We start from the raw sequence: 26,286 nt of genomic DNA, 5'->3' as shown, positions 1-26,286 counted from the left end.
ATCAACATACCAGACATACGAAACGGTGTTAGGGCGTGTTTATCAGCGCTCATTTTTCATGTGTAAGCAGCGTGGAAAGTTAGTAGTGAAGCCAGGGCGAAAACCGGACAGTGCCGGTGTGGTTAGAACCCAACGTACGTACGGGCCATGCCAACAACGTTTTTTGGGGATTGGCGCAGCGACCAGCCGCCGTTTTTATCGGCTCTTCTGCACGGCCGCCAGCGGGGACAGGACGAGGGAGCAACAGGAAAAACGTAAAAAAAAAAACAATGCTGTCAACAACGAGGATGATTCGCAAGCGTCATTTGCGTGAATGCGACAGCATCGCATCTTTTACGTTTGGCGCATCGTGTCCACCGCGAAAGGAGTTGATGCCTTCAGTAAGTCTAAGCAATAAATGGTAACTTGACCTTAAACAACTATTATAGCATTCTCAACATCGGTTAATATTTACGATATGAAAGGTGAGACTGTTGATCTTCTTACCTCTGCAATGCAGACTCGTTCTTTACTGATGCGATATGATGCGCTGCTGTCACATTCACGCACATACGGATAACCCATATGGCACTGCAACGCGTAGTTTGTGGCTCGTCATTGACCGAAACTCGGCATACACACTAACTACACGCTAAAAAAAAAAAAAAACATGCGCTCTTTCTACAAATACGTCCAACACTGCTCCTGACAGTAGCGCTACACTTTTCTTGACGATACTTCAATTATTCGCTGAAATCATGAAAATCTAGTACATCTCAGTAGCTACATCATGCGAAACGTATAAGATGTTACTTCATGCGTATTACTCCAACTATGTTTGTAGTTATGTCACATTCCACAAACCTTGGTATCCACCGAACGGTCACCAAGACTAAGATCGACTAAAACAGCATGCCATGTGATGAGACGAGTACGCTAAAGAATAATACACGTCTTCCCACAAGCAAGGTGGATTGGTGCACGCCTTTAAGAGGAAGTTACAGCCAGGCAGAAGCAAAACGAAAGTGATCGTTTACATATCTCTCAACCTTGCTACACCATAGGCCGACTCAAACGCTTGTGTGATACAATCCCCACAAATTTTGTTTCCAAAATAAACAGAATTCTCTACCAGTTATCTCTTGCGTGCACGTCCATATGCTAAGGAAGCATATTTCATCACGAGAAAAACAAGGATACAGCGAGAGTCGACATCAATATTCTTCGAACAGTATCAATATAACGGGCAGGAGGTTATTTGCCACATTCAACTACAAACTTAAAAGGCGCTTATCGTTGCAGTAACAGATTACCGATGTCGTTACGTAACTCTCGTGAAGAACGATTGTCTCTTTATTTTACGTTCATGCACGAATAAAGTAAAATAATGAAAGCTTTATAAATACTTTTCAGCAGATGCATACCTCCCACAGGTTGTGGTCCCAGTGGTCGAAGAGTGCCGTAAATGCATCCGGCTCCTCAGATTGGTTCACAGTGATGATAGCAGTGCTGTCAAGGTCTCGCTCTGTTGGGTCTGTCTTCACGTACTCCTGCGAATCGGGTACCGTCACAACACTGCTCATAAATTTAGCGGGAGGGAATGTTTCTGGCTTTTTCCGCTGGATGAGTACAGCTCGAGGTGGGAGGAAGGCACACTTTGACACAAAATTCATACGGAATTAGTGTCAAATATTTAAATGAATCAGGAAAATGGTAGCACTGTGATCGATAGCGCACAATGGCAGCCAAAGAACTACTACAGAACCGGGTGCCCAACACTCTCGCATTTCTTTCACCACCGCAGCTGTGTAGAGTACAAAGGAATGCAAGGGCTCACGTGTACGCTGAGGCCCCAGCACTGAAACTCTCTCATTTGCTCAAAATTATATGTCAATGTTTCTTTTTCTCGTTTAGTCGCAGCATGCGAAACATTAAGAAAATGAAGCTACTTTAGGAAGCTACATGTTTTTACTTCAGTGCAGGTAAATTTTTTGTGCTACCCCTAAAAGGGTGGGGGTGGAATATGAAGTACACATAATAATAATAATAATAATAATAATAATAATAATAATAATAATAATAATAATAATAATTGTTGGGGTTTCGCTTCCAAAATCCAAGATATCATGCCGTATTGGTGGGGGCTCCAAAGTTTTGACCGTATGGCATTCTTCAGCGTGCACCGAATCTAAGCACATTGGCCTCCATCATTTCCGCCTCCGTGGAAGACAGTCGCTGCGGCCGGGATTCGATCCCGCGAGCTTCGGGTCAGCAGTCACGCGTCATAACCATAGACCACCGTGGCGTGTTGGGGTAAAGTGCGCATACTGATCTACTTGCTGTGGTCGATCAACAAACAACGCAATTGTAACCAAAATAAAACTAAACTTCAATTCTTACTGGGAATAGTAAAAAACAAAAAAATAGTGGAATATCTGCGCACTTCGCTGGCAAAGGTAGCCGAAAAACTATGGTGTTCCGTTAGGAAAGCAAAATAATAAAGCGTTTATTAGACGTTCTACACCAAAAAATTGGCGAGTAGGCACTACGTGAGATATGTACGCCATCTAGCAGCAATTCAAAGAAACGAAGTTTTCCTAGAATGCAAATCCACTGGTAGGTGGGAGCACCAAGTAGATTTAGTGAAGCCTAGGAAACACCTGATTTTCGTTCATATATTGCGGTCTTAAGAATTACGCATTTATGCATTTTAAGAATAAAGTAACTGCGCAATACTCACGAGTTGATGTAGCGCCCCAATACGGGTAAAATTATATGTAGCTTTTTGATTGACAATGTTAACGAGTATGAACGCAACCAGGAGGTCAAAATGGGTGGTCGCTCAGCAAGTGGTTAAACTTTCGCTCTAGTGGCTGGATAGAGCGACTGACAGACACAGAAAAACAGAGACAGACCAAAATTTCCACGTCGAAGTACCCGAAGAAAGACTGACAAACCCTGGCGCCTTACCATGGCCACTTCGAGCGACTTGGTTCTCTCCTCCTCGGTGGATCCCTTGCCGATCCAGACGTAGACCTCGTCACCGCTGTCCAGCATCATGACGTCATTGACGTCCAGATCCTGCGCAGTCAATACACTTCGTGATGCGAGCAGAATCCCGCGGAGCATTTCTGAATCAATCTTTTCTTGCGTGTAATGCATTTAGATTAGCTCGCAATTCTGTCTGCGTCGGCTCCCGTACGCAGGCGCTCAAAACTTCCCGCCATATGAACAGTAAGGTGGTTAACAATTCTTATAGACGTCCCTGTCACGTTAGTCCACAACGCAATCGGTCACAGCAGTATTAGGTGCCACACCTCAAGGTGCCACGACACGCTTTCCCTCTCAATATAGTAGTGTTGCAATATCAATATTTTTGAGTGTGAGCATTAAACGAGAAGCACATCCCACTAAATGAAAGCCGATTATTTTTCTCCCTATGAAATATATTACTGAATGGCTTACCGCGATTACTGAGAAGATATTAATGCAAAGACTTCATGCATGGGTATAGTATTATACACACCCGCATGTTGGGAAACCTAAGTCCCTTATTAAACGACAAACAATTGCTTTGTATTCTATGGAACATGACAACTTGACACAAATGTAACAAGATAACAGCTCATCGTCAAATATTTTAAAATTGTACATAATCATAGGGTACTTTGTTCATAAAGCGCCGTGTTTTGATGACTCGTGTCCCAATTGAAAAAAAAAAGTCATAATTTAGAATACCGAGAAACAGTTAGATGTATTCGAAATTGTGGATATTTCTGCACTCCTACTTTTTTTGTAATTTTGCTCCAGGAAAGATGCGGTACTGATCGACAGAAGGCGGCATACATTTTTTCTCCGTCCTCTCTCTTGAGTAACCTAACCATTTTATCCAATCTGTTGCGTAAATTTCTCGCAGAAATTCATTACTGTTAAATGCGCGCAGTAAAAGTAGTTCAACGGGCATGATGTCGACCAGCCGTGTAAACCGTTGGTACAGGTAATTGCGTCGCTTGTTTTTTACATGAAAGCCTGTAACACTCCAAAAGCAAGACAGAAAAACCCTCTGCAGATAATACGCCAAAAGAAACGCCACGCGCACTCGTTCTACATGTAATGAAGTAAATGCGGTAGAGTTGACGATAACAAAATGAAAGTCAGGTGCGCGTACAGACCGTTTTAGCGGTGAGGAGAAGCGTAGCCGCGAATCGGAGCATTCTCTTTTCCCTCCCTCTCCTCCGCCACCACCGCTGGTGTGTGGGGATTGCCGCATTGTTTCTTTTTCGTTGCAACAGCAATTATGTGGACTGCCGCAGGCGTGCGTCAATCACGGTATATATATATATATATATATATATATATATATATATATATATATATATATATATATATATATATATATATATATATATATGTATGTGTGTGTGTGTGTGTGTGTGTGTGTGTGTGTGTGAAAACCCAAGAAATAAAAAAAATTCCGCCATATCCACGAAGTGAATGGTGATGAGTGGGCGAAGCTCCGGAGGTAAACCTGGTAAACCATGAATCCTCTGTACATTTTGCCCACTCGATTTTATTACATCGCTCCCCCTAGCGTACGTCGCCGCACTAAATCGAACGATTGCCTTCAACCAATGACACGCGCCATATGTGACATCATTACTATTTTATAGGATCTCGCGTCTTTCATCAACTACAAGTACCGCTTTCTAGTTTATAACATCTTGCATCTTTTCATCATCAGCTACAAGTACCACCATCTAGTAAACACTACAAGAACTAAACGAGAGGTGGCTACATACAGGAGACGGTACCGCCATCTAGTGAACACTGCAAGAACTAAACTAGAGGTGGCTACATACAGGGGACGGTACCGCCATCTAGTGAACACTGCAAGGACTAAACTAGAGGTGGCTACATACAGGCTACAGGGGACGCACCGCCCACGCCCTAAGGAGCTTCGCCCCTAAAATAATACAAAGTACTCCGGCGCGCGAAATCGAAAGTCGAACCTCTGAAACGTGAGTGTGAGGCGTTAACCACTGAGCATCAGAGGAGCACCTCCTTCAACGTTCAAACAGCAAGCTATTTATACCTGCCACTTACGGCTGGTGATGGGCATCTCGGGGGGAACTATCGTGTTTTCTGCATTATCAGCAAGATCGAGCAATGAGCACGTGTCGCCACATCGTCACGACACGGTGGCACGCGCTCTCATCTCCCACGCATACTTTGCCCCGCGGAGAGCGGGCAGGGCGGACGCTCACGCGTGCCCTTGCTTATCTCGCGGTGGGGACAATCGTAAGCCTTGGCTGGCCTTGGGCTTTCACCGGAACGATTATGTTGTTACCAGGCGCACAATGGTCACTGCAATCGTAGCACAGTCTCAATTTGCGAAAAGGGCGCACTTTTCAGGCATAGCGAAGTAACAATGGAGATGCTTATTCGCGTCCATCTGTACAAGAGAGTACGTTTCATGCGTCATTTGTGCACGAGAAACGCGGGGCACGTTTTGATCTACTTGCCATTCTTCACGTGACATCCAAATTTGTTGCCATCACATTCATTGATTCGCTTTTTCGGTAAAGCTCTGACTTTTTTTTTTTTTTTGATGCGCTAAAGCAGTTGTGCTGCAGAAAATAGAAATATTGGACGAGAATAGCCTGACAGGCTACCATGGCGCTGTGTTTGGCTGCCGCAACTACTATCGAAATAGCAAAAAGCTGGCAACCAAGGTGCAACGTCCTTCGAAATGACTTATCTGTGTCACAGGCCTTCTCAGACAAATATTTTATTATGTGAGGTGTCTGCCATTGAGACCGTTTCCTTATTACGCCAGTTTGCAATTCTGCTTGCGTGCTTTTACACTTCGTAACCGGCAGCAAGGAGAAATATTCTGAAAGTGGTTGGTTACCACAAAAATATGTTTTGCCCAGAGTTTTGTTGTGGCATCAACATCTTATTTCTATGCAACAGCACATGAATTGCAACGCCTGTGGCTCTACTGAAATCCAAGCGTGTGAAATTTACAAATTAGAGAATGAGCGATTTTCAAACTGCATAGCAGAAAGGCCCGCTTGGCTTAAGCGTTCTTTGGCTCAGGAACGTGCCTCCAGCGTTTTTTGATGGCACGTCATTTCTCAACTTGTCAATGTTGCGGCGATAACACTGGGGATGTTTTATGAAAACTGCATTTTTTGTCATGTGTTGTGAATAGTGTTGTGAATAATCTACAAACGATTGTTATTTGCTAAAAACTTGCGCTCGTCGTGGAGATATTTAAAAAACGACGACAATGTTACCGAAAATGGGCGCACTCTCGAAGTATCTCCAGTGGCGAGTGCTCGCACCGAAGCGCATTTGCGCCATGCCGTGCTTTCAGATATGCAAGACGTTTACTTTCATGTTGTCTTTGTGTTGCTTCTACGCCGTTTGTTATCCTACATGCGCAACGACCAGACAAGATTTGACCACGTAACGAGTTTACCACGTTTTTGACCACGTAACGAGTTTACCACGTTTTTGACCACGTAACTGTTTACCAGCATTTCTTTCGTTCTATGAACTTTGTGTTGCGACCTCCTGAGCGAAACGAAATGATCTGCAAGCGAATAAAGATTGACGTTAAACCTAAAGAATCACGCAAATAAACCCGACAGTCATTCATGATAAACACTAATACGCGCACTTAAAGCGCAGCTGGACCATAGCGTACGTATTCGCTCGTCCTCATTTACAGTTCACTGGTTACTTCGAGAGTTGTCCCAAAATTTAACGCTAGTGCATGCTCCCAACTCCCCACGAGGCCAGCTACAACAAAGCATACACAGTAACCAGTTACCCATTTACACGTGCTACTTAGGAATGCATTGAAATTCTACTCATCTCCTGCCTATCGTCGGCACCACTGCGGGAACGTCTCGTGGGTCGTCGCCGCTTTCTGTTTCAGCAATTTCGAAGCTGACGGCTTATCGATTGCTTATTAACGCATTTACACTCGCGAAGCGTTGCTGTGTTTCGACTGTGTACCGCGAAGAACCGCAATGCCCTGTGAGCGCATACGCTACACACACCGCCGCATATCTCCACACACCAACACGGCGGCGAAACATGGCAGACGCTATAGACGGCACTGCGGCGAAAAAATGGCTACCTCCTTGTGAAAATTGTCTATACCTCCTGGGTGAAGTTGCAGATCTCGATGACGCGCAGCTTTCCGGTTGCTGTGGAGCACTTGAACAGGCGGGGTTCGAGCAGTGGGTTGTGAACCTCCTGGTGTCCCTTTTTGTAGTCACCCTTGCCACCGATCGAGTTCCAGAACTCGACCGGTTCCGAGCCCTCTTTCACTTCCACTGCCTGCCTGCGATCGCAACGAGCGCACGACACCCGCGTAAGTTCGAGCTCCAACCGAGACTACACGCAGCGCTGTTTTTTGTTACGAAAATGCAAAATCTCTTTGAAGAATGGAATCGAGATGTGTTCCTCCCATGTATTTATACAGTTTAAGAATTTGGCAAACCTCTTTTTTCAGTTTAAGAATTTGGCAAACCTCTTTTTGATCACGCCACTACAAAGCCTATGTATATATGCGCGTTTTCACATATAATTTTTGAAACACTCAATAGAAAATCGCCAAAAGGAATATGTTCTGTTTAACTGCTGTAGTTCATCACTCTTTTTTACCTCTAAACAAAGTTGCAGTGAGTTTTCTTCACAGAAGAGGCAGGGCCTCTGCGTTGCACATTCTATGTGGCAGAGGTGTCTGCCTTGACTAGCTGAAGAGTTTCTAAAGGCGTCTTACATGAAAGGCACCATTAACTCTATTGTACCTCCCTATGAACTAGACATTATTAAAAAAAATTACTACCGATGAGCTCCACATTTTGTCAGCTATTACCGCTTTTGAATGCACGTTAAAAATGTAAAAAAAAAAACTACAGCATATCCATGGAGTGAATGATGATGAGTGAGGCGAAGCGTCTATCAGCCCGTCCATGCTTCCGTCCGTCCACACGACCATCCCTGCGTCCATCCATGCGTCCAACCGTCCGTCCGTGCGTCCATCCATGCATCCAACCGTCCGTCCGTGCGTCTGATCGTGAGTCCGTTCATCCGTCCGTCCATCCGTCCGTCCGTCTGTCTGTCTCTGTCTGTCTCTGTCCGTCTCTGTCCGTCTCTGTCTCTGTCCGTCTCTGTTTCTGTCTCTGTTTCTGTCTGTCTCTGTCCGTCTCTGTCCGTCTCTGTCTCTGTCCGTCTCTGTTTCTGTCTCTGTTCTGTCTGTCTGTCTGTCTGTCTGTCTGTCTGTCTGTCTGTCTGTCTGTACGTCTGTCTGTCTGTCTGTACGTCTGTCTGTTCGTGCGTCCATCCATCTATCCGTACGTCCGCCCGTCTGTCCATCCATCCGTCCGTGTGCTAGTCTGTATATTCGTCCGTCCATGCTTCCATCTAGTGAACACTGCAAGTACTGCGATCTCCCATCTCGCATCCCCTGTTGTAGCACATACCCGCTCAAGAGCGGGTATGTGCCACCGGTGGCTACGTACTACTACATACATACAAGGGACGGACAGACCAACGCCTTGAGAGGCTTCCCTCCTAAAACGAAGAATAAGTATGAATTTACAGCACAATCCGCACTGTTGACATGCAATGCTACAAAGAATATATGAGAGCGTATACCTATCTGGTGACACAAGCTTCGCCACATTGTGGCCCATGGCGATCTCTGATGGGTCGGCAAACTGCGGGTGGGCAACAGAAAGTCAACAGATTAGCACACGCGCACATCTACGAAAATTACAAACTTATGAATACGACAAATATAGGGCTTCAAGTCACTGGGCACCTCACGTGCAAACGACATACAGCCCCGCTTACCTCTCCCAGCCATAGGAAGGTATTCTTTGGTGTCTCTAGCACAAAGACGTCCTCGGAATTCAACGAAGCCGCCACTTCGTCTACCTGCGAGTACGTGGCAGCATGTAGTACAGTTAAAAATTACGCTTTCACGCCATTAAAAGCCATAAAAAAGCTCTACGCGAATACAATGAACAGGTAGTTTAAAAGCAACGCGCACGGAGGATCGTCTAATACTGACGCACCATTCAACTACGCTACCTTGAATTAGGACATCGCAGATCCGCGTGTTAGGTTTGCCACAAGTACGACAACACGCTGCCTAATATTTACTAGAAATACCAAGGAGCATCATCTACGTATTCTAACTCGTTCAAAAATCTACTTTTTTTGTACTTCAAGCAATGACCCACTTGAGGCACGCTGAGCTGAACTAATAAGATTGGGAATCACAACTGTATTTCAAGCTGGACCCCCAGAGCAACAACACGGCTATTTAGAAATAAAGCGTCTATCGTTCAGCCTCATTGACTGCTCCTTTGTAGATTTGAAAACAGTCACGGCACGCAAAATGATATAGAGCAAAGAAACTTAAATATTTTCAACAGACAATTTGAGTTTGCCTCGTGGATTATAAATCAGAGAAAGCCTTACAGCGTTACTTAAGAAGCATATCGGTAATCAGTGACATATAAAGATAATGCGTTTGGTCTTCTGTGGCTAGGAGGCAATCGTTAAACTCAGTAGAACTTGCCTGGACTGCCCGGACGTCGACGTCTGAAGTTCCTTTGACGTGGAACATGCGCGTTCCGTCGACGTCGTACGTGTCGTGGTCCCTGAGGTTGCGGAATCCGCTGGCGTGTCCACCGCTGAAGATGATCATGCGCCCCTTGAACATGCGCAGGAAATGCTCTGGCTCGTGTCCTTGAACCACGCGCACCTGTGCAGCGATTAGATGTCAACGCATCAGTGAACGTAAATCAGTAAGCGATTGCTGCAGGACGCCCAGTCTTCTTTAACTCTAAAATTTACCCAACACAAGTTTTCAAACACTGGGATCTAGCGCCATTGAAGACACCTAAATCTAGCATTAAGGTCACCTAAAGCTCTTAGCAAGCAAAATTAAGGTCGTTAACAGTTTGCATATACCAGATGATAGCTACGCTCCGTTAGTAAAAAAATGTTAAAGAATTCCAACAATCTTTATGATGATAATGATGTGTGGGGTTTAACGTGCCAAAACCACCATACGATTATGAGAGACGCCATAGTGCACGACTCCGGAAATTTCGATCACATGGGGTTCTTCAACGTTCCAACAAACTTTGAGCGCGCATACCTGAATGGCCTTTCCGCAGAGATCGTTGTCCATCTTCACTGCCCAGATTGCAGACGCAGCCTTCTCGTCTTGACTGCTTTCGTTTCCCTGTGGTTTCGATATTGAAAAATGTTAGAAATAGGAAAAGAAGGTACGCAAACAAGAAAAATCTGAAACAAGTAACAAGGACGACTTGGCGCTGAATTCAACCGATGAAAAGAAAGAAACGGGCCGGTTTCTCGAAAAAAAAAATGTACGCATCTCCCCAAAGTGAATCAAGTGAATCAAAGTGAACGAGTGGCCGAAGCACTAAGGATCGTTCTTGCCATAAACCACCCGTGAAATTGCTCACTCACGCATGCAAATGAGTGACAACGCGTGTGTACAGTATATACAATGAATGTATGCAGTTGAGCCTCTGCTTTCCGCGCCTTCAACTCCGGGGTACCACCTTGCTGTCGGCGTAGGTGTTGAGCCGCCGCATGCCGCACTCTCGCCTCATGAGTATACCACCTTGTTGTCGGGGCTGCCGCTTTGCCTTTCGCGGGCGAGAGTACTTCAATCTGTTTTATCCATGGCGAAAACACAATGTGTGGCCTGGATCACGCTTATTCTTCATCGTCATCAGCGTCATCGTGAGCATGAACGACAGACAAGCCTAGACCATAAAAGTTTTCGCCCTTTTAACCCATGGGCGTTAAAAGCGACCGTATTTACACCCTTAATAATATGGCGTATGCGGTCAGCCTGGGACATAGCAGAGTTTGCCCGCTTGCACAATACAAGAACGTCCTCAATGTATGAGGTATACGATTCCCCGGGCCGTTGAATGCGCTCAGCCAACTTCTTTTTCGCCGCCTCAGCACGAAGTGTGGGGGCACCGAAAATCTGGCGAAGCTGCTGTGTAAACATGTCCCAGTCGGGAAGATCTGGGTGACGAATCTAAACCAGGTTTTCGCGACAGCAGACAGGTAGAAAGGGACGTTGTGCAACTTCTGGGGATTGTCCCACCGAGGTCAAAGTTTTGAAGCCACTCTTCCACATCGCCTCCTCGAAGACCAGAGAACACTGGTGAATCCCGCTGGCGGTTGTTGCAGGGTGAACCGGAAGGCGGAGGCTGCAGGGCGCCGGCGGCGGCGAACAATTCAGCGTTGTCTGGAGCCGCCATGACGGTGGTAGTAGGCGACGACCCGAGCGGAGCTTCAGTGAAAGCGTTCGAAAGATACTGGGGGATCGAAAATCACCGTCCACCACTTCGGCCTCCGCCCGGACTCTCCCGACTTGAGGCAACGGTGCTTTGCCGACTGTGGCTTGGTGTCACCTTCCGAATCGGCGTGGAAGACAGTGCTGCTTGCAATAATTGCGGCAGCGATGAAACGATAGAGCATGTTCTCTGTCACTGCCCTCGCTACAGCGTGCAAAGGCAGCCGCTAGCTGCTGCGCTAGCTCGCCTTGACGACAGACCCTTGTCAGGACAGTCAGTGCTTGAAAGCCGCCATGATCTGTCTTCACACAGAAAATCAGTGAAGGCCTTGTTGAACTATAACCTATAGAAGAGGCTTTAGCACCCAGCTCACTTTTTTGCACGTCTATTTTACTCTTCACTTTCTTTTTCATCTTTCTTCCCCATTTTATTTTTCTTTAGTGCAAGGTAGCAAACCGGATGCTCTAGTTTCTGGTTAACCTCCCTGCCTTTCTTTTATTTTATTCTCTCTCTCTCTCCCTACTCCGTTTGTAGAGGCGAGGATAAGCGCGCGCGCCCACAGCTGTTGCTATGAGACAGGGAGAGCGGAAAGATAACATCAGCCGGCACGCGGACACCGTCAGACACCTGACATGCCCCGACTAAGAAATGCATTCGCATTTAAACTTTCGCGCTAAGGGATGACACACACATATAAAGGGCAGACAACGATGTCTACCGAACGTCCATTATTACTTTAAGTTCTATGGCTGTTAACCAATACACAGTCTGCTATAACAAAGTAGGAGCATAAATAGCCTTCATACGGCTGCTACAGTATGCGGTAATGGCTAAGAGTATCACTTTACCAGTGGGCCTGACGTACGCTGAGGCCAACCAAATTACCCTCTCACTTAGAGTCAAGATTTGAGCTCTACGCCACGTTGAGCACATGTAAACGACGCAAAGGGGAAGGGCACTGGTTAATCGACTTCTCTCGCTGCCCCACACTGGCACGGAATGCATCGCGCTGGAATATGCTGGCCTCATCACAGATGCTCCTGTCTCCGGACTCCTGCCCATCCCACCTCACTGGGACTCCCGGCTGGTCATACCAACCAGAATTCTGGGAATCCGCAACAAGGAACACACACCTCGGCCTGCCCTATAACAGGAAACCTGCGCCCTGATTGAGCCGACCATTTTCATGTTCACACGGACGGCTCGGTGAACAGGGATGGCTCGGCGGCCGCTGCCAGCATTATCCCAGCACTCGGTGACGATAGGGAGTGCCGTCTTCCCGTCTTGGCGTCATCTACGACCACTGGGCTTGTGGCGCTGAACTTGGTGGCCAATCAGCTGGCCGAGCTCCTGCCGCCATCGGCTGTAGTCTCCTCCGTTTGTCGGGCAGCGCTCCTCACCCTCGCGAAAGGAGAACATGGCTCATCGATCGCGCAGTGCCTCAAGTGCAATAACGTATGCTCTCGGGATAGTTGGTGTACAGCGGTGTAAAACATCATTGGCGCAAACTTGAAAGAAGACGTAAGAAGAGACACGGAAAAGCGCACACTCGCAACTGACTTTTATTAGGCCAAAGCTCATCTTATGAAACCCTCAAGCATGCGCGCAATCACACGAAAAGACCAAACAACTATCATCACAACCTATCTGATAGAAAAGCAAATTCATTATCACACAATGAAAGAGACGGAACTCTGATACATTGTTCGCCAAATTGCCTAATATACAGCGCCTCTGCCAATTGGGTGTCACTTTGTCTTTGCTTCTTCGCTAAATTCTCGTGCAGTGCAGTAGCTGTTCACACGAGCACTCTTTATAAGTATACGGCAAATGCGAACCCGTGCCGCTTCTCATCGACAGCGCATGTTCCCTTAAGCGATCATTGACACATCGGCCCGACTGGCCAATGTATACCTTGACACAACTGAGCAGGATCAAATAAGCAACACCTACCAAACAATTCAAAAACTTTATTTCGTGCTTCTTTACACAATCAGCACTTGGTGTGCCACACGAACGAGCACAAGTACGCAAAAGCCTCCGAGGCGCCGAAAACACGACAGGCACCTCAAAGCGAGAGGGGATGTTCTTCCATGAATGAGCCACTTCGTGTACATACGAAATGACAACAGGTCATTTTTTCTGTCTTTTTTTTTGTGCCTAAACCACCAGTGGCGTCATGTCGAAATTTTCTCAGTAAAGCATCACATACTGACGTTAACACCAACAAATAAAAACGCGCAGACACGAGCCTGGTTATTTGCACCCTGAAACTTTCCTCAAGAACGCGGTGACAGGACCTGGTAAAAGCTAACTATAAGCTCGTACTAGCAATGGCCGTTTTCACTACTTTAGAATGGGCAGAATGATACGGCAAAAAAGCCTTCTGAGCTTGAGGGTGATACATCCAACACACATAGTTTTTGTCAACCATAAAAAGAAGATCTAAAAACTGGAATTTGTCATTGACAGGAAGAGCGTGGGAAAACTTGAGCCCTTGTCCAAACACTCTAAACTTATCTAAAACAGACGTGACACACGCAGAGTAGGGTTCATCTGACTCCTTTTTCAAGAGAACCAAAAAATCGTCCACGTATCTAAAAACGCGTAACATTTTGTCTTTAGACGAAACAGTGTCCGGGTGTCGGTCAATCTGAGCCAGGAAGATACCACAGTATACAGAAGCTACACACGAACCGATAAAAATACCTTCCTTTTCTACAAACAACTCGTCTTCAAAAGAAATGAACGTTGCTTCAAGATAAAATTTCAAGAAGGCCCAAAAACTGTCTATCGAAACTCTGACATGGTCAATGAAAGACATACACATTGCTCTCTATGCACGACTGCACGCACCCGTGTAACTCCCTGTGTGGTACAGAATAAAAAAGATCCTCATCGACAAAGAAAAAAATTTTCTTCAGAGCTATTGTCCTGAATAAACTCAATTATGTCACCGGAAGTTTTGACAGCGAACGGGTCGTCTAACAAAAGAGTGTTAAATTGTTTCAACAGGTAACGACTCACCATTACCGGCCAAGTACTATTTTCGCTGACAATGGTCCTTAAAGGCATCTCTGGTTTGCGAGCTCTAGCGCTAAAAAATACAGACAGCTTATCTCTCTTGCCCTCACTAATGCTCCCTCTCTCATAGCTCTCTCATAGCTCTCTCATAGCTTTAGCTAGGAGAGAGGGAGCGGGAGCGGCGTCACAGACACCGCGGACAACGCCGAATGCCTGACATAGCCCGACTAAGGAATTCATTCGCGTTTAAAAATCACAGGGTATAAGGTGGGTATACCGCCACCAGATAGTTCCACGAAACGGATACCATGGCATAGAGCAATTGTTACGCGAAGACTAGAGAGAAACTTCGGAGCAACATAGTCTATATAAGGACAGAAATATAGTAGGTGCGTTGCTTATAAACGTACCATGCTTGTAATCAGCCAAGCCTTTTCAAATCACTGCTTTATTGTTAAATTCGACGGTCTGAGTTACTAATGGTTGAGATTTCCAAAACGGCAGATCGACGAAAATGTGCTCTATTTTCTGAAAACGACGTAATTTCATTCCCATTCCATTCCACGAAAAAATGCGCTTGATTCCATTCGCATTAAATTCCTCCAAGCTTTGTCACCATTCTATTCCCATTCCATTACGGAATCGGAAATTGCGGAATGACTCCGGATTCATTCCGATTCCGGAGTAGCAACTCCGCAACACCGTCGCAGATTTTGCATGTCAAGCTTCATACGAAAAGTGCAGAGCGATAGGCCGGTATATGCGCCTAGGCTGCCACGAGAGCTTCGGTAAGCCCTGGAGATTTTTAAGAGAGATCAAGAATGTGTCAACTCTCCTTCCGTTGCCCTTTACCACAAAGAAATCTGTTTGCTCAAGAGCTGAATACAGGTGAAGAACATGACGGTGGGCGCGCTTCGCTTTAGTGGTGCTGTGACATCACTTAATTTTTTCTTGTCTAGGGCCTGCATCCCGATAATAAACTCAGTTGTAAGTAAGCGCTGTATGTGTGCTTTTTGTAGCTTTCTGTCCCGTCTTGGCTCGCTGTTCCCCGTCCAGTCTTTTTCAGTCTTCTCTTGTCCGCGTTTGTTAGCACAGCTAAAAAAAAAAAACCTTTGTGGCGAATGTCAATGAAACAACCCGTGCTGGGCTTCAGTAGTAAGCGCAGCCCTGTCATCGCGGGAGAGAAGTCTCACCGAGACGAAGTATAGTGTGCTACTTTTTAACTGAGCATCCCAACTAATCTGGCAAAAAAAAATAACGCTAAATGTTTCATTAAGACATGCAGACCCAAGATGAAATGCAACAGCAATATTTCAGTGACAAGGCAACAGCAAGCCCAGTTTCTTTTCAAACTTCTTAGATTCAAATATCGCAGGTCAACCGCTATAGTATACACGTGACGTCAGAGCACACGTCAGTGTGGTGGTTTAAGACGTGATTTGTGGTTTCGCCACTGCGCCTGTAATGTCAAGCTCGTCTTGTTAATCAGCGAGTGTTAAACTATTTTTACATTGAGTGCACGTGCCAAGGAACAACGCACTTTCAACATCACACCCCCTCCTTATCGAAAACGGCAGCACGTTCTAGCAGCTGTGCCAAAAGGAAGGGTTAATTAGGAAACCCGTAAAAGGAGTAACGTTCATTGGTTCGCGACTACGGTGCACGTAATACAGTCAGTTCGTTAAGAATATCGAAGCTCCTCAGTGAGCTGGTTCCAGTACAAAAAGCTTGATTTGTCAGCAATTTAAGAGTTATCAAAATGTGAGTAATTTAGGACTAATGTAACAACTTTATAACCAGGCAAACGACGCAACTTTAGGTTTGTAGGGACAGATATGCATCACAGGAAACGTCAGGCTGTCGGTCATTTCCTAGGCTTTAACTCAACAACTATATTGAAGTCGACGCACACGATCACCATACAGTATGATAAGGTCAGAGCATTTATGCAACTATAGCAGACCTAGGAAAGAAAATCGGTTTGCACGTGAAACATCAGTTACGCTCTTTTTTACTTGTTATATTTTAAACGACTTAATTGTCCTATAAGCTTGCAGTTCGGTAATATTTCATACATCTACGCTCTGCTTAACTGTGCTATGTGCGGCAGGAATAGAAGAAACCATCGAAGGGGACAGGAGCTCTTTTTCACCAAAACACAAGGCTATCTGTCTACAGTGGGTCTCGAACAACGAGTTTAAGGCAAGCCTCCACCACGAAAGCTTATTAGACAACATATGTATCAATAATTGATCACTGCAGCAGTCAGGCATAAGCTACCAGCTTCATCGAAAAAAAAAAGAATACTACACCATTTCGCTATTTTATTTCTCAATGATCGCCATAAAAAAAAAGTTATGGTAGCTTCGCACTAATGGCGGCAAGCCTGAAGGAAGTCCATAGCTTGACAGGCTTGTTCGCTTCTCCTCGTCTTTCTCCCCCCCCCCCCTTTTTTTTTTACTTGTCGAGTTTTTCTGTGTTTATTCATTTGTTTATTTCATTTATTTCCATTTGTCTTCCTATTTGTTCTCTGTCTCCATCTTTCAACTTCTCGTTTGCTACCTTTTTTGTCTGTTTTATAGCACGTGCTTTTTCCATTTTTTTTCTTTTTTATACCAACAGCGTACAACAGACCGTTTCTCTAAAGTTCACTACACATGATATCATCAGGGCACTTGAATATCAGAAGGAAGAAGACCTCCCGCTTGCCCGGGCGAGCGCTCAATATGCTAGAGATGGTTATACGTCGTCCTACCAGACTTACGCCAGGCTACATGCGACAACGACAGCATACGACAACACTGGCCCCTAAATTGCTCCACACTTAAAAACAAAAAAAAACAGAAGGAAGTAGCATGAACCAGCAAGCACAGGTGTGTAATCGATACTTTCGTCCACATTGAGTGGGAATATGGCGCCACATAATGCGTAGGGCAGACAATAAGCGGTCAGTTAGAGCAACCGAGTTGACCACGACCAACATAGGATGGAAACGGGTTAGATGCGGCGATTAAATTACGGAATTCACAGGTAAGAATGAAATCATCCTGTACGAGGTAGGGTAGCTCAGAGATCTATGGAAAATGCATCCCTCTGTAGTGAACGTAACGTAGTTAAGTAATGTTGTAGATAATGATGATGATGATAATCACATATATCGTAGGAAACGCTTTTGAGTTGCGGGCTTGCACGGAGCCCCTGGAGACTCATTAAATATATTACACGTGGTTTGCAAAGCTGTGACCATGAAAAATATTGTCACGTTATATTTACTTCATTGGCAGCGCTGTGCAAGAAAAACAGTTATCTTCAAAAACGAAAGCGTGCGTGACCGCGGAGAAAGATGCGCGCCAGTCTTGGAAGTGATAAGGTGTACAATTCAAAGCGATGGACAGGTGCCACCACCGTGTCGTCGTAGCAAAGCGTTGGAAACACCTTCTTGAGCATCGCATTGCACTGTCAGCGCAGCGCGATTAACGCTACAGTCCTTAGAGTTACTTGTGTGTGCCTCTTCTCGTATAAAAGCAGACATGCAAAGCGCAGACGTGTTGTTAAGGCACCTCAGATATGCGCACTATTTGCATTTGCTTTTTTAATTGACAATCGCGCAGATATGAACGCCACACCTTGAGAAATAATGGTGGGCGCTGCGGATGGGGTCGGACGTTAAGTGCCGTTTGAGGTATTGTTAGGGCGGACAAACAGACAAATGTACAGACAGGCAGACCAAAATTTTTCCGTCGAAAGTCCCCAAGAAAGACTATCGTCTTTAAAAAATAAGGAGTGGACACACTTAGCCAGCCACCTTGGAGAGCGCGTCCGAATAATGTTCGTCTTTACCACATGCGCCGACCAAAGTTCGCAGTGGGTGCTGCGACATTGGGGCTTAAGAAACCGATAGCGCGACGAGGCGAACGCGCGTTTTTTTTTAGATGCGGAAGCATCTTATACTCGCGCCTTGTAGTGCGCCGTCCGCGCCGTCCGCACCGCTTCTCGAACATTCGACAGCTGACGCGCGCGCATGCGCCGTCGCGCCGTCGCCCACTCTTCCACCACCTGTGCATCCCTTCCTCCTCTACACACCGCGCGCGCTTCACTCCTCCACCATCTGTGCACCCTTCCTCCTCTACACACCGCGTTCGACATCAACAATTCTCCTGATTCTCCAGTGGACGCGCATGTGGCGTCGCGCTTCGAGAACATTCAACAGCTGACAGTGCATGCGCCGTCGTGCTGTATATGTACTCAAGGTCGGCGCTCGCTCGCTCAGTTGCCGCTCGTCGGTTGGTTTGTACGGCGCGTCGACGTCCAAGGTCACGGTGAAATGAATTCCAACGAATCCACAAACATAATGATCGACGTCCCTTCGACCAGCGCCGCCCTTTCGCATACGTGTGTACGTGTTCACTCATTTAACACCCCCTCCTACAACCACGTTAACCAATTTAGCCATCGACCCAAGTAAGTCGCAATTTAACACCCCGTTAACCAATTATATGCTCCGCATCCTCCTCAGTGTTCCCCCGAGGGAAGCTGCGGGCAATTTTTTTCTTTTTCACCTCATAGTATATTTTTAACCGTGTTCGAAGCAGCTAGACGTAGAAACGCATACGGCGCTTCTCGCGACCAAAAGACTTGGCTTCACAGTGTAAGAAAAAACAAATCTCAGCATGTCCTCGGAGTAAATGATGATGAGTGGGCCGAAGCATCTGTCAGTCCGTCCGCGCTTCCATTCGTCCGTCCTTGAATCCGTCCGTCCATATAGTGAATACTCCAAGTACCGCATCTCGCATCTTTTCATCACATATTCATCATATAGAAGCACCGTCATCCAACGAGCATTCCAAGCACTAAACGAGAGGTGGCTACTTACCACTGCGACGAAGACAACTATTACATACCTCGCGGACGCACGAACCACGGCTTAAGGAGCTTCGCCCCTTAAAAGTGCCCCCGAGCGTAAGTATAACATCTTTTCTTGCTTGTTTATCGTGAAACTACACGGACGTCATCTGTTTTATAACGTCTGCATTGGTTAAATCCACCAACAACTATCACCTCGCGGCGAATTACTGGAACGAGGTGGCTAGCACTACACACATCGGAGACGACCGACCCACGCGTGGAGGAGCTTGGTGCCCGAAAAAAAAATCATTATACTTCTAATGCCGAGTCCTCACGTGCACACCACCGTTGTGGATGTTACGCACGCTGCTCGCCTTCTATAGAGTACATGCGCTGGCCACAGTTGCGTGGGGGACGCTGCGACATGGGGGCCGAGAGGAGGAAAAAAGCGAACATTATCTGGATGCGCCATCGGGCAGAGTGCATGCACCTAAGTTATTTTTCTTAAACCATGATTGGCAGAGAAGCCCATGTAGCCGCCACAAACTTCACGCACCTGCCAGAAGTAGATGATATAGCGCTCGCTGTAGCCCTTCTTGTAGGTGTACTTGATGACGTAGCTGTCCCCACCGAAGAAGAAACCGTAGATAGCCGGGTCTATTGGAGCCAGCTCGAAGTTCTCGACGCGGAAGATCTGAGGCAAAAATAATGGCGATTTAATACAAACACGGTCCGAAAAAGAATAATTACGAAAATAAATGCGGCAACTGTGAGCAGTATCCGGACGATTAGGAAAATAGAAATATTTTTGTCATCAGCACCTTATTTCATGGTTGTTCATCTGAAAGTACTAGTGTCAAGCCTGAGCCTCCTTACAGACAGATGGTCAAAAAGTCTAGGCCACAAGCATTGCGTGTTGTCTTTATATTTCCTCAATTCGCGCAAAGCGGTCGAGTAATCTATCCACCCTAATTCATTCACAGCGTTATTGTTTGTCGAAACGGCCTCATCGAGTGTGAGGCCCACGGGACGGCTTTATACTCTCCCATAGCAGAATACCAAGTACTCTAAATTATTAACAACTTTTTCTAAACGCACCCATACATTATTACAAATATGGCAAATTGTCAGTAGTATTCCCAAATGCCGTGGTCAATCAAGAGGCCGTGGGAGAGTACACAGTGGTATATATAAGTTATTTATCTGTTCTACTAAAGACACTCTGAAATTTTGAAATTGATTGATTGATATGTGGGGTTTAACGTTCCAAAACCAGCATTTGGTTATGAGAGACGCCGTAGTGGAGGACTCTGGAAATTTCGACCACCTGGGGTTCTTTAACATGCACCCAAATCTGAGCACACGGGCCTGCAGCGTTTTCGCCTCCATCGAAAATACAGCCGCCGCAGCCGGGATTTGATTCTGCGAGTCAGCAGCCGACAGGTCTCGGGTTCAAATCCCGGCTGCGGCGGCTGCATTTCCGATGGAGGCGGAAATGTTGTAGGCCCGTGTACTCAGATTTCGGCGCACGTTAAAGAACTCCAGGTGGTCGAAATTTCCGGAGCCCTCCACTACGGCGTCTCTCATAATCATATGGAGGTTCTGGGACGTTAAACCCCACATATCAATAGAGTCAGCAGCCGAGTACTGTGGCCACTAGACCACCGCGGCGGGGCGAAAATTTGAGTTTAGTACAGTACACAGTGCTTTGAATCGTTTGCCTCTTGGTATACAGACACACTGACACATAAATCACAGACATCATATACTTAGGCATCTCAGTACAGTTGTACTTTCTGCGATGTGTCTGAATAAAAACACCATTATGCGCATTCTGCTGAGCGGCACTCACGCTCAGCCACGCTACGGCCATGGTCACACCGTCCATGTAGCGTCCTGACGAAGTGCAGGGAACTGCAAAAATTTCACGAAGTGCCTTCGTCGAGACACGGTGAGCTTGGTTGCAAAACGACGACAAAACCCAGACGAAGCTTTACCCTCCGGCGCCCGCCGGTCAACTGAAGATATGCGTTCTACGTTCCGCTGCTCCCGTCATCGTTGTGCGCACGCGCTCTACTCTTCCTTCTACACGTTCGAGTAAAATTAACTATACTCGCGGACAAATTTTCTTGGAAATGAGGCGAAAGCTTGAGGGGCGGGGTATGCACATGTACTATAGAAGCAGTCCGGTATGGCAGGCGTTCCGCAAGGCTATGGAAAGTGGTTGCTTCACGCGATCAGCGTTTCATATCGACGCAGACGTCGAATGGAGTTCCAGATACAAGTCACAGGCGCGGCATTTTCTTGCGCGCAAGAACGCGAAGTGACAATGTATAAATTATAACAAATACTGTTATCTCCCTAGTGTGAACTGCATCCGCTTCAAAGAGCTACATGCAAAAACTTAAGGCCGTATTTTTTGCATCTCACGAAACAAATAAGGACACGACTGTGGGACTACATGGTTTATCGGTGAGATACGCGTGATGTAGCTCTATTTTTTGCTGCACAGCCAAGAAAAGTCGTCCGGGAGTTAAAGCATACGCAGGTCTGACCGGGACGGATCGTAAACATTTAGCTGACCGGAGCGGTCAGCTGAAGCATCTTCGTAGAACAGAGCGCACATAAGAACACGAGACAGAAAGAGACAAGCGCTCTTTCTGGCCCGTGTTCTCATGTGCGCTCTGGTTTATGAAGAGCAACGAACTCGCCCAAACGTTCTTTTTTGCAGATAAAGGTGCCTGATGGTGGAAAAAGCGATAATACTGATCACAGCTTTTTTCCCCATTTATGTAGGCTGTTGAGGAATGTGAACATCTGCACGTCCAGGCGAGGTCGACGCTGTACAATTAAACGCACACTTTCAGAAAGTAAATACGTTAAGTAAGAATGAGTGTCGCGATAACCGCTGCCCGTGCCTTTGACTGTAATCTATACTTCGTCATTTATTTCTTTTGTGTCGCATCAAAGGTAAAGAACGAAAGCAAAGAAATGATCGGGGATGCTAGTTTTTTTTTTTTTTTTTTGCAGGAGGCAACCTAATGAATCCAACGAACAATGCAGGAATAAAACGTAAAGGAAGAAGGCCAGAAGGTTAACCATGAATACTTTCACGGTTGGTTATCCTACACTGGGCGATTAAGGAAGGGGAGAAAGAGCAAGAGAAGAGAGGAAGTAAAGTCGCTGCAGCATGCGCGATTAAGTCAGAAGCATTCGCACAAACCTTTCGCCCTCATAAAGCATCATGAAAGCAAGCGAAGTTTATTAGACATTTCTTGTAGTTTATCACAGCAGTACAGTAAATATGAAATAGATGAGAATTAATTAAAGTTGACGAAGAAACACGTTTGCGTTTGCAGAGCCTATAGCTTCGAGAGAGGGCAGCATTTACATCATCCAAGTAGTATAACAAGTGGTCTGGCTTACCTCCAGTGTTCCAGAGCCGTCATCCGGCATGAAACCACAGGCTTTGCCCAGGTTCTTGGCCAAAAGGCGTCGTTTCTCGCGGTGCAGGTCGCTCACGTTGAACGTCTTGTCCATTTCTGAAGAACGAAAGTGAGTGACTCATTCGAAAGTTAAACCTGCGGCGTAGCCTGCCAAAAGAGCTGAAGGCTTTCATTGTTGCGTTGTCCTTAACAAAATAAAACACGAGTGATATTTAAGAGATTAGATTATTCAATGAATGAATCATTACTCAATAACACATATGCATAGCGGATGCTTCACTTAAGTTTGTGGAGGATGGCCGAGCAGCTCTATGTTTGAGCGGCATAATTTTGAGGAGAACAGGGATGGCAGAAAGCAGAGGAAGGTCATTATTTTGAATGAAACTGAAGGCGGTTCGCTAGGCGGCGTCATTGTGTTCCTGGTGAGCACGATGCTTTATGAAGTGATGCACACCTGAACCTCGCAACATAACATGGAGTATTAAATTCTAGTGTTGAGATCAGTGCTTGGCGGACATATTACGTGTGCTTTCGTGGCATCAAGCGACTACAGTCATTTGTTAAATGTACGTGCGATCCTATATATGAAGTGGCACCCCCAACACAGGACGAACTTTGGCACATCTTACGAAATAAGTCTTTTTAGAGACCCTTTGTTATGATGTTGTTCATGTAAACATAGAAAACAGTAAGAAAACAATAAAATAAGTGTGTACGCAATTGTCACTTAAAGGGGACACCAAGTCTGCCCCAAGGAGGTTTAAAAAATTGCTGGAGTGGAAGCACCTGCAATGCTTTGCCAACAGTAGTAAAGCAAGGTTTTGCCCTCCAAGGATATCAAAAACATGTTATTTCTGGTGGTACCCACTTAGACATCAAGTGGCTTTGATTTGTTAGTCTAAAGGCTACTTTAATTACACATTAAAGATAGTTGCTTCCGAAGAAGTAATCCGTAGAGACTAGTATCGGTGACTTAATCTCCAATGAAATTTACCTTGAATTCGAGGCATACTAAAGAAAACTAGTAACACAAGGACGCACTTTGAGTACTATCGGACCCGGAAAGGTTGCCACGTTAAACTCGTTGGGCGTGCGAGGAAAACGCTCCTTCTCAATAGCTAAATGCAATCAGCTCATCATGCCTCTAGTAAGATGGCGGCCGCAGCCGCCATCTTGCGGTTGGCACGGCTCCACTCATGGTCAAAAAAATTCCACTACAGCAATTTTTCTAAACTTCCTTAACCAGCCCACTGGGAAAAGTCTTGAAAAGTCTTGAAAATCCTTGAAAAGCCTTGCCCTTTCATTCAGGACGTCTAAAGAAGTGTGAAAGCTACGGACGAACGCTTAAGATGAGAGAAATTATTGGATGCCTCAACTCAAGTGTTCGTCTATAGTTTATGTGCAGTTTTAGAAGATCATAAATAACCATCTCGAGTTACAGCACTAATACATTAGTCAGACTTTAATAGTCTACGAGACAGAGACAATATTAGTAGTCCACCAACACAGTACAAATGATTATTTGGCCCAAATTGGCCGGAAGCGGTCCTAACGCCAATAAACGCTACTGATCATCACAAATTATCCTTATCCTAATGATCACCATCCTAACTTTCGTTACATTCTTGACAATGAAAATGCATGCAGAAAACTTCGGCCATCTCTCCGGAACCCTGATGGGACGCGAAGCAGCAGCGGTGTGCACGGCGTTGACTCGGTTGAAACGGGCGTCGACGCGGGTGCTGGAAGAACGGTTGGACGAGAAACTCGGTGCAGCATTTACTCGAGTAAATGCCGTCGCCATTCGCAAACGCACTCGGCTTCGCTAACCTTCGCAATGCCGGAGACGGCCTGGTTAGGCGTAATCGTCTCGGCGGAAATTTCAGCGGGCGAAGGAGCGTCGTCTTACGGCGTCCTCTCCATCGCAGATAAACGGGTTGAAAGAGTGTTACCACTCGATGTGCGCTCGAGCATTGCGAGCAGTGTAGAGGGTGAAGCGAGCGACAGGTGACACGTACAGACATATTTAAACGCATACATTCGGCGCGCGTCAGGTTTATTGCGCGTGAAAGGACGAGTCGGCACAACACCACCTAGACTGTGAATAGTCTAGGTGGTGTTGGTCGGCAGTGTAGCCAACACCACCTAGACTATTCTAGGTGGTGGTGTAGCGAGCTGCGTTCGCGGTAGCAGAGCGAACGCGCGCCAGGCAAGGAAGAGAGTGACGTCCGCGCGCGCTGCGAGGGGAGCGTGACGTCACTTGTGCGGAGGGACAGCGTAACACGGGCAAGTCAAAGAGCTTCTTCGCATGTAGAATTATACGAATTCACAGTTTCATACAGACATAACGACGAAGAAACGAGTATAATGGTTGAGGCTTGGCGTATCAATACTATAGAAAACTCACGCATGTGCCAGCTTTTCATTAAGTTGCTTCAGGAAGAAATCAAACACATTTACCAGATAACCCTCACGTAGTCGACTGGCGCCCAAATGACATTTGGCACTACCAGAAGTGAGCCTGCATGAGCACACAAATTTTGTGCGTGTGTGACAACTTTGCTGAATGACCTGCAAATCAATGGCCTCGCTCCAGACTGCCAAGGGGGCACTAGAGAGACACTGCCTTTCGGTAGCTTGCTGGGTCACCGAAATGTTTGTCCTGGAGATCTGAGTTAGTCGACGCGGTTCTCCACCGCACCCTTAGTTCATCTGGGGGGACTGCGATTTCTTTCTGAGCTATTCCACAAAACCAGGTATTTTCTCTAACGTGGATGCTGTATCATCACGTAATTGACATTTCGCCTCAGTATAGTTACAGAAACATGCGCTTAAGATGCACCGGGTTCGTGTAATTTTTCGTTTGAAGGTGTCTACAATCAACCACTTTCCAATTTGGGACTAAAAGATGGATATATACACCTCGACATTCTATAGAATAGGGTAATGAGGCAAGAGTCTAGCCCTATCCTTCCGATCCATCCCCTCCTCGAGCATAGGCCTCTCAGTTTAGAGATGGCGTTTGCGTTGTCTGCTTCTCTTCTCGTATCTGTGTGCGCACGTCCTGGCTTCTTTCATAATACAGACGAGCAGGTCACTCCACGGCGTCCTTACCGGCAATGCGGTTGAGCGCACCCTTCCTGCCGAAAACGCCGCTGTGCTCTTGCTCCTTCCAGGAGGCGAAGTACTGCTTGAAGATGGGCGGCTCGGCGCCGCAGATGACGCGCGTCACCTGGCACCACTCCGGGTATCCGCGGTACGTGAGATATTTCTGCGAACAGTGAGCGAACAGACAAATTGAGACACCAGTTGCAATATAAGCGTCTCGTTTTTTTATGTTTCGCTTGGAGGAAGAAAGGTGTGGAGGATATTGAAGGAATTAAAACTTCGAAAAAACGCGATTTGTATGATCTAGGCAAGCAGCTTAATTGGCAGGTTCAGTGTAGTGTTTTGTGCATATAAGCATATGTGTGCACAAGAAGTAATTCTGATATCATGAAAAGTAATAATCAGAAAAATTCTCAGTATTGGCGCAATTTAACGTCCTCAAGGTGAGGATGATATAGTGAGAGAAAGGCTTTGGTCTTCTTCGTCCGTATTCTTTAGTCACATGTCCC

The 26,286-nt window shown here is 46.1% G+C and overlaps 1 protein-coding gene across 3 annotated transcripts in view; it reads right to left on the bottom strand.

The window, feature by feature from the left end:
- Positions 1-26,286, bottom strand: part of Gel (Gelsolin) — a 154,902-nt gene that overhangs the window by 2,869 nt on the left and 125,747 nt on the right. Inside the window, exons 9-19 of one of the 3 annotated variants that reach the window (XR_012883872.1) lie at positions 25,784-25,940; positions 22,650-22,765; positions 19,780-19,917; positions 10,172-10,258; positions 9,583-9,772; positions 8,854-8,933; positions 8,656-8,717; positions 7,153-7,336; positions 2,950-3,060; positions 1,404-1,529; positions 143-207 (exon numbers count right to left, since the gene is read on the bottom strand). Coding sequence is in view for 2 of the 3 variants with exons in the window: in XM_075865294.1 (XP_075721409.1) it covers positions 1,404-1,529; positions 2,950-3,060; positions 7,153-7,336; positions 8,656-8,717; positions 8,854-8,933; positions 9,583-9,772; positions 10,172-10,258; positions 19,780-19,917; positions 22,650-22,765; positions 25,784-25,940 (1,251 nt within the window). In the remaining variant the exon portion in view is untranslated. Of the gene's footprint in view, positions 1-142; positions 208-1,403; positions 1,530-2,949; positions 3,061-7,152; positions 7,337-8,655; positions 8,718-8,853; positions 8,938-9,582; positions 9,773-10,171; positions 10,259-19,779; positions 19,918-22,649; positions 22,766-25,783; positions 25,941-26,286 lie in introns of all 3 variants that reach the window. The other 2 variants (XM_075865294.1, XM_037412205.2) reach the window with 2 other exon arrangements.

The sequence above is a fragment of the Rhipicephalus microplus genome, chromosome 1 (assembly GCF_043290135.1).
Source record: "Rhipicephalus microplus isolate Deutch F79 chromosome 1, USDA_Rmic, whole genome shotgun sequence".
NCBI classification, from domain to species: Eukaryota; Metazoa; Arthropoda; class Arachnida; order Ixodida; family Ixodidae; genus Rhipicephalus; species Rhipicephalus microplus.
Note: the sequence above shows the minus strand (reverse complement) of the source record. Positions and strands in the feature narration are given on the sequence as shown.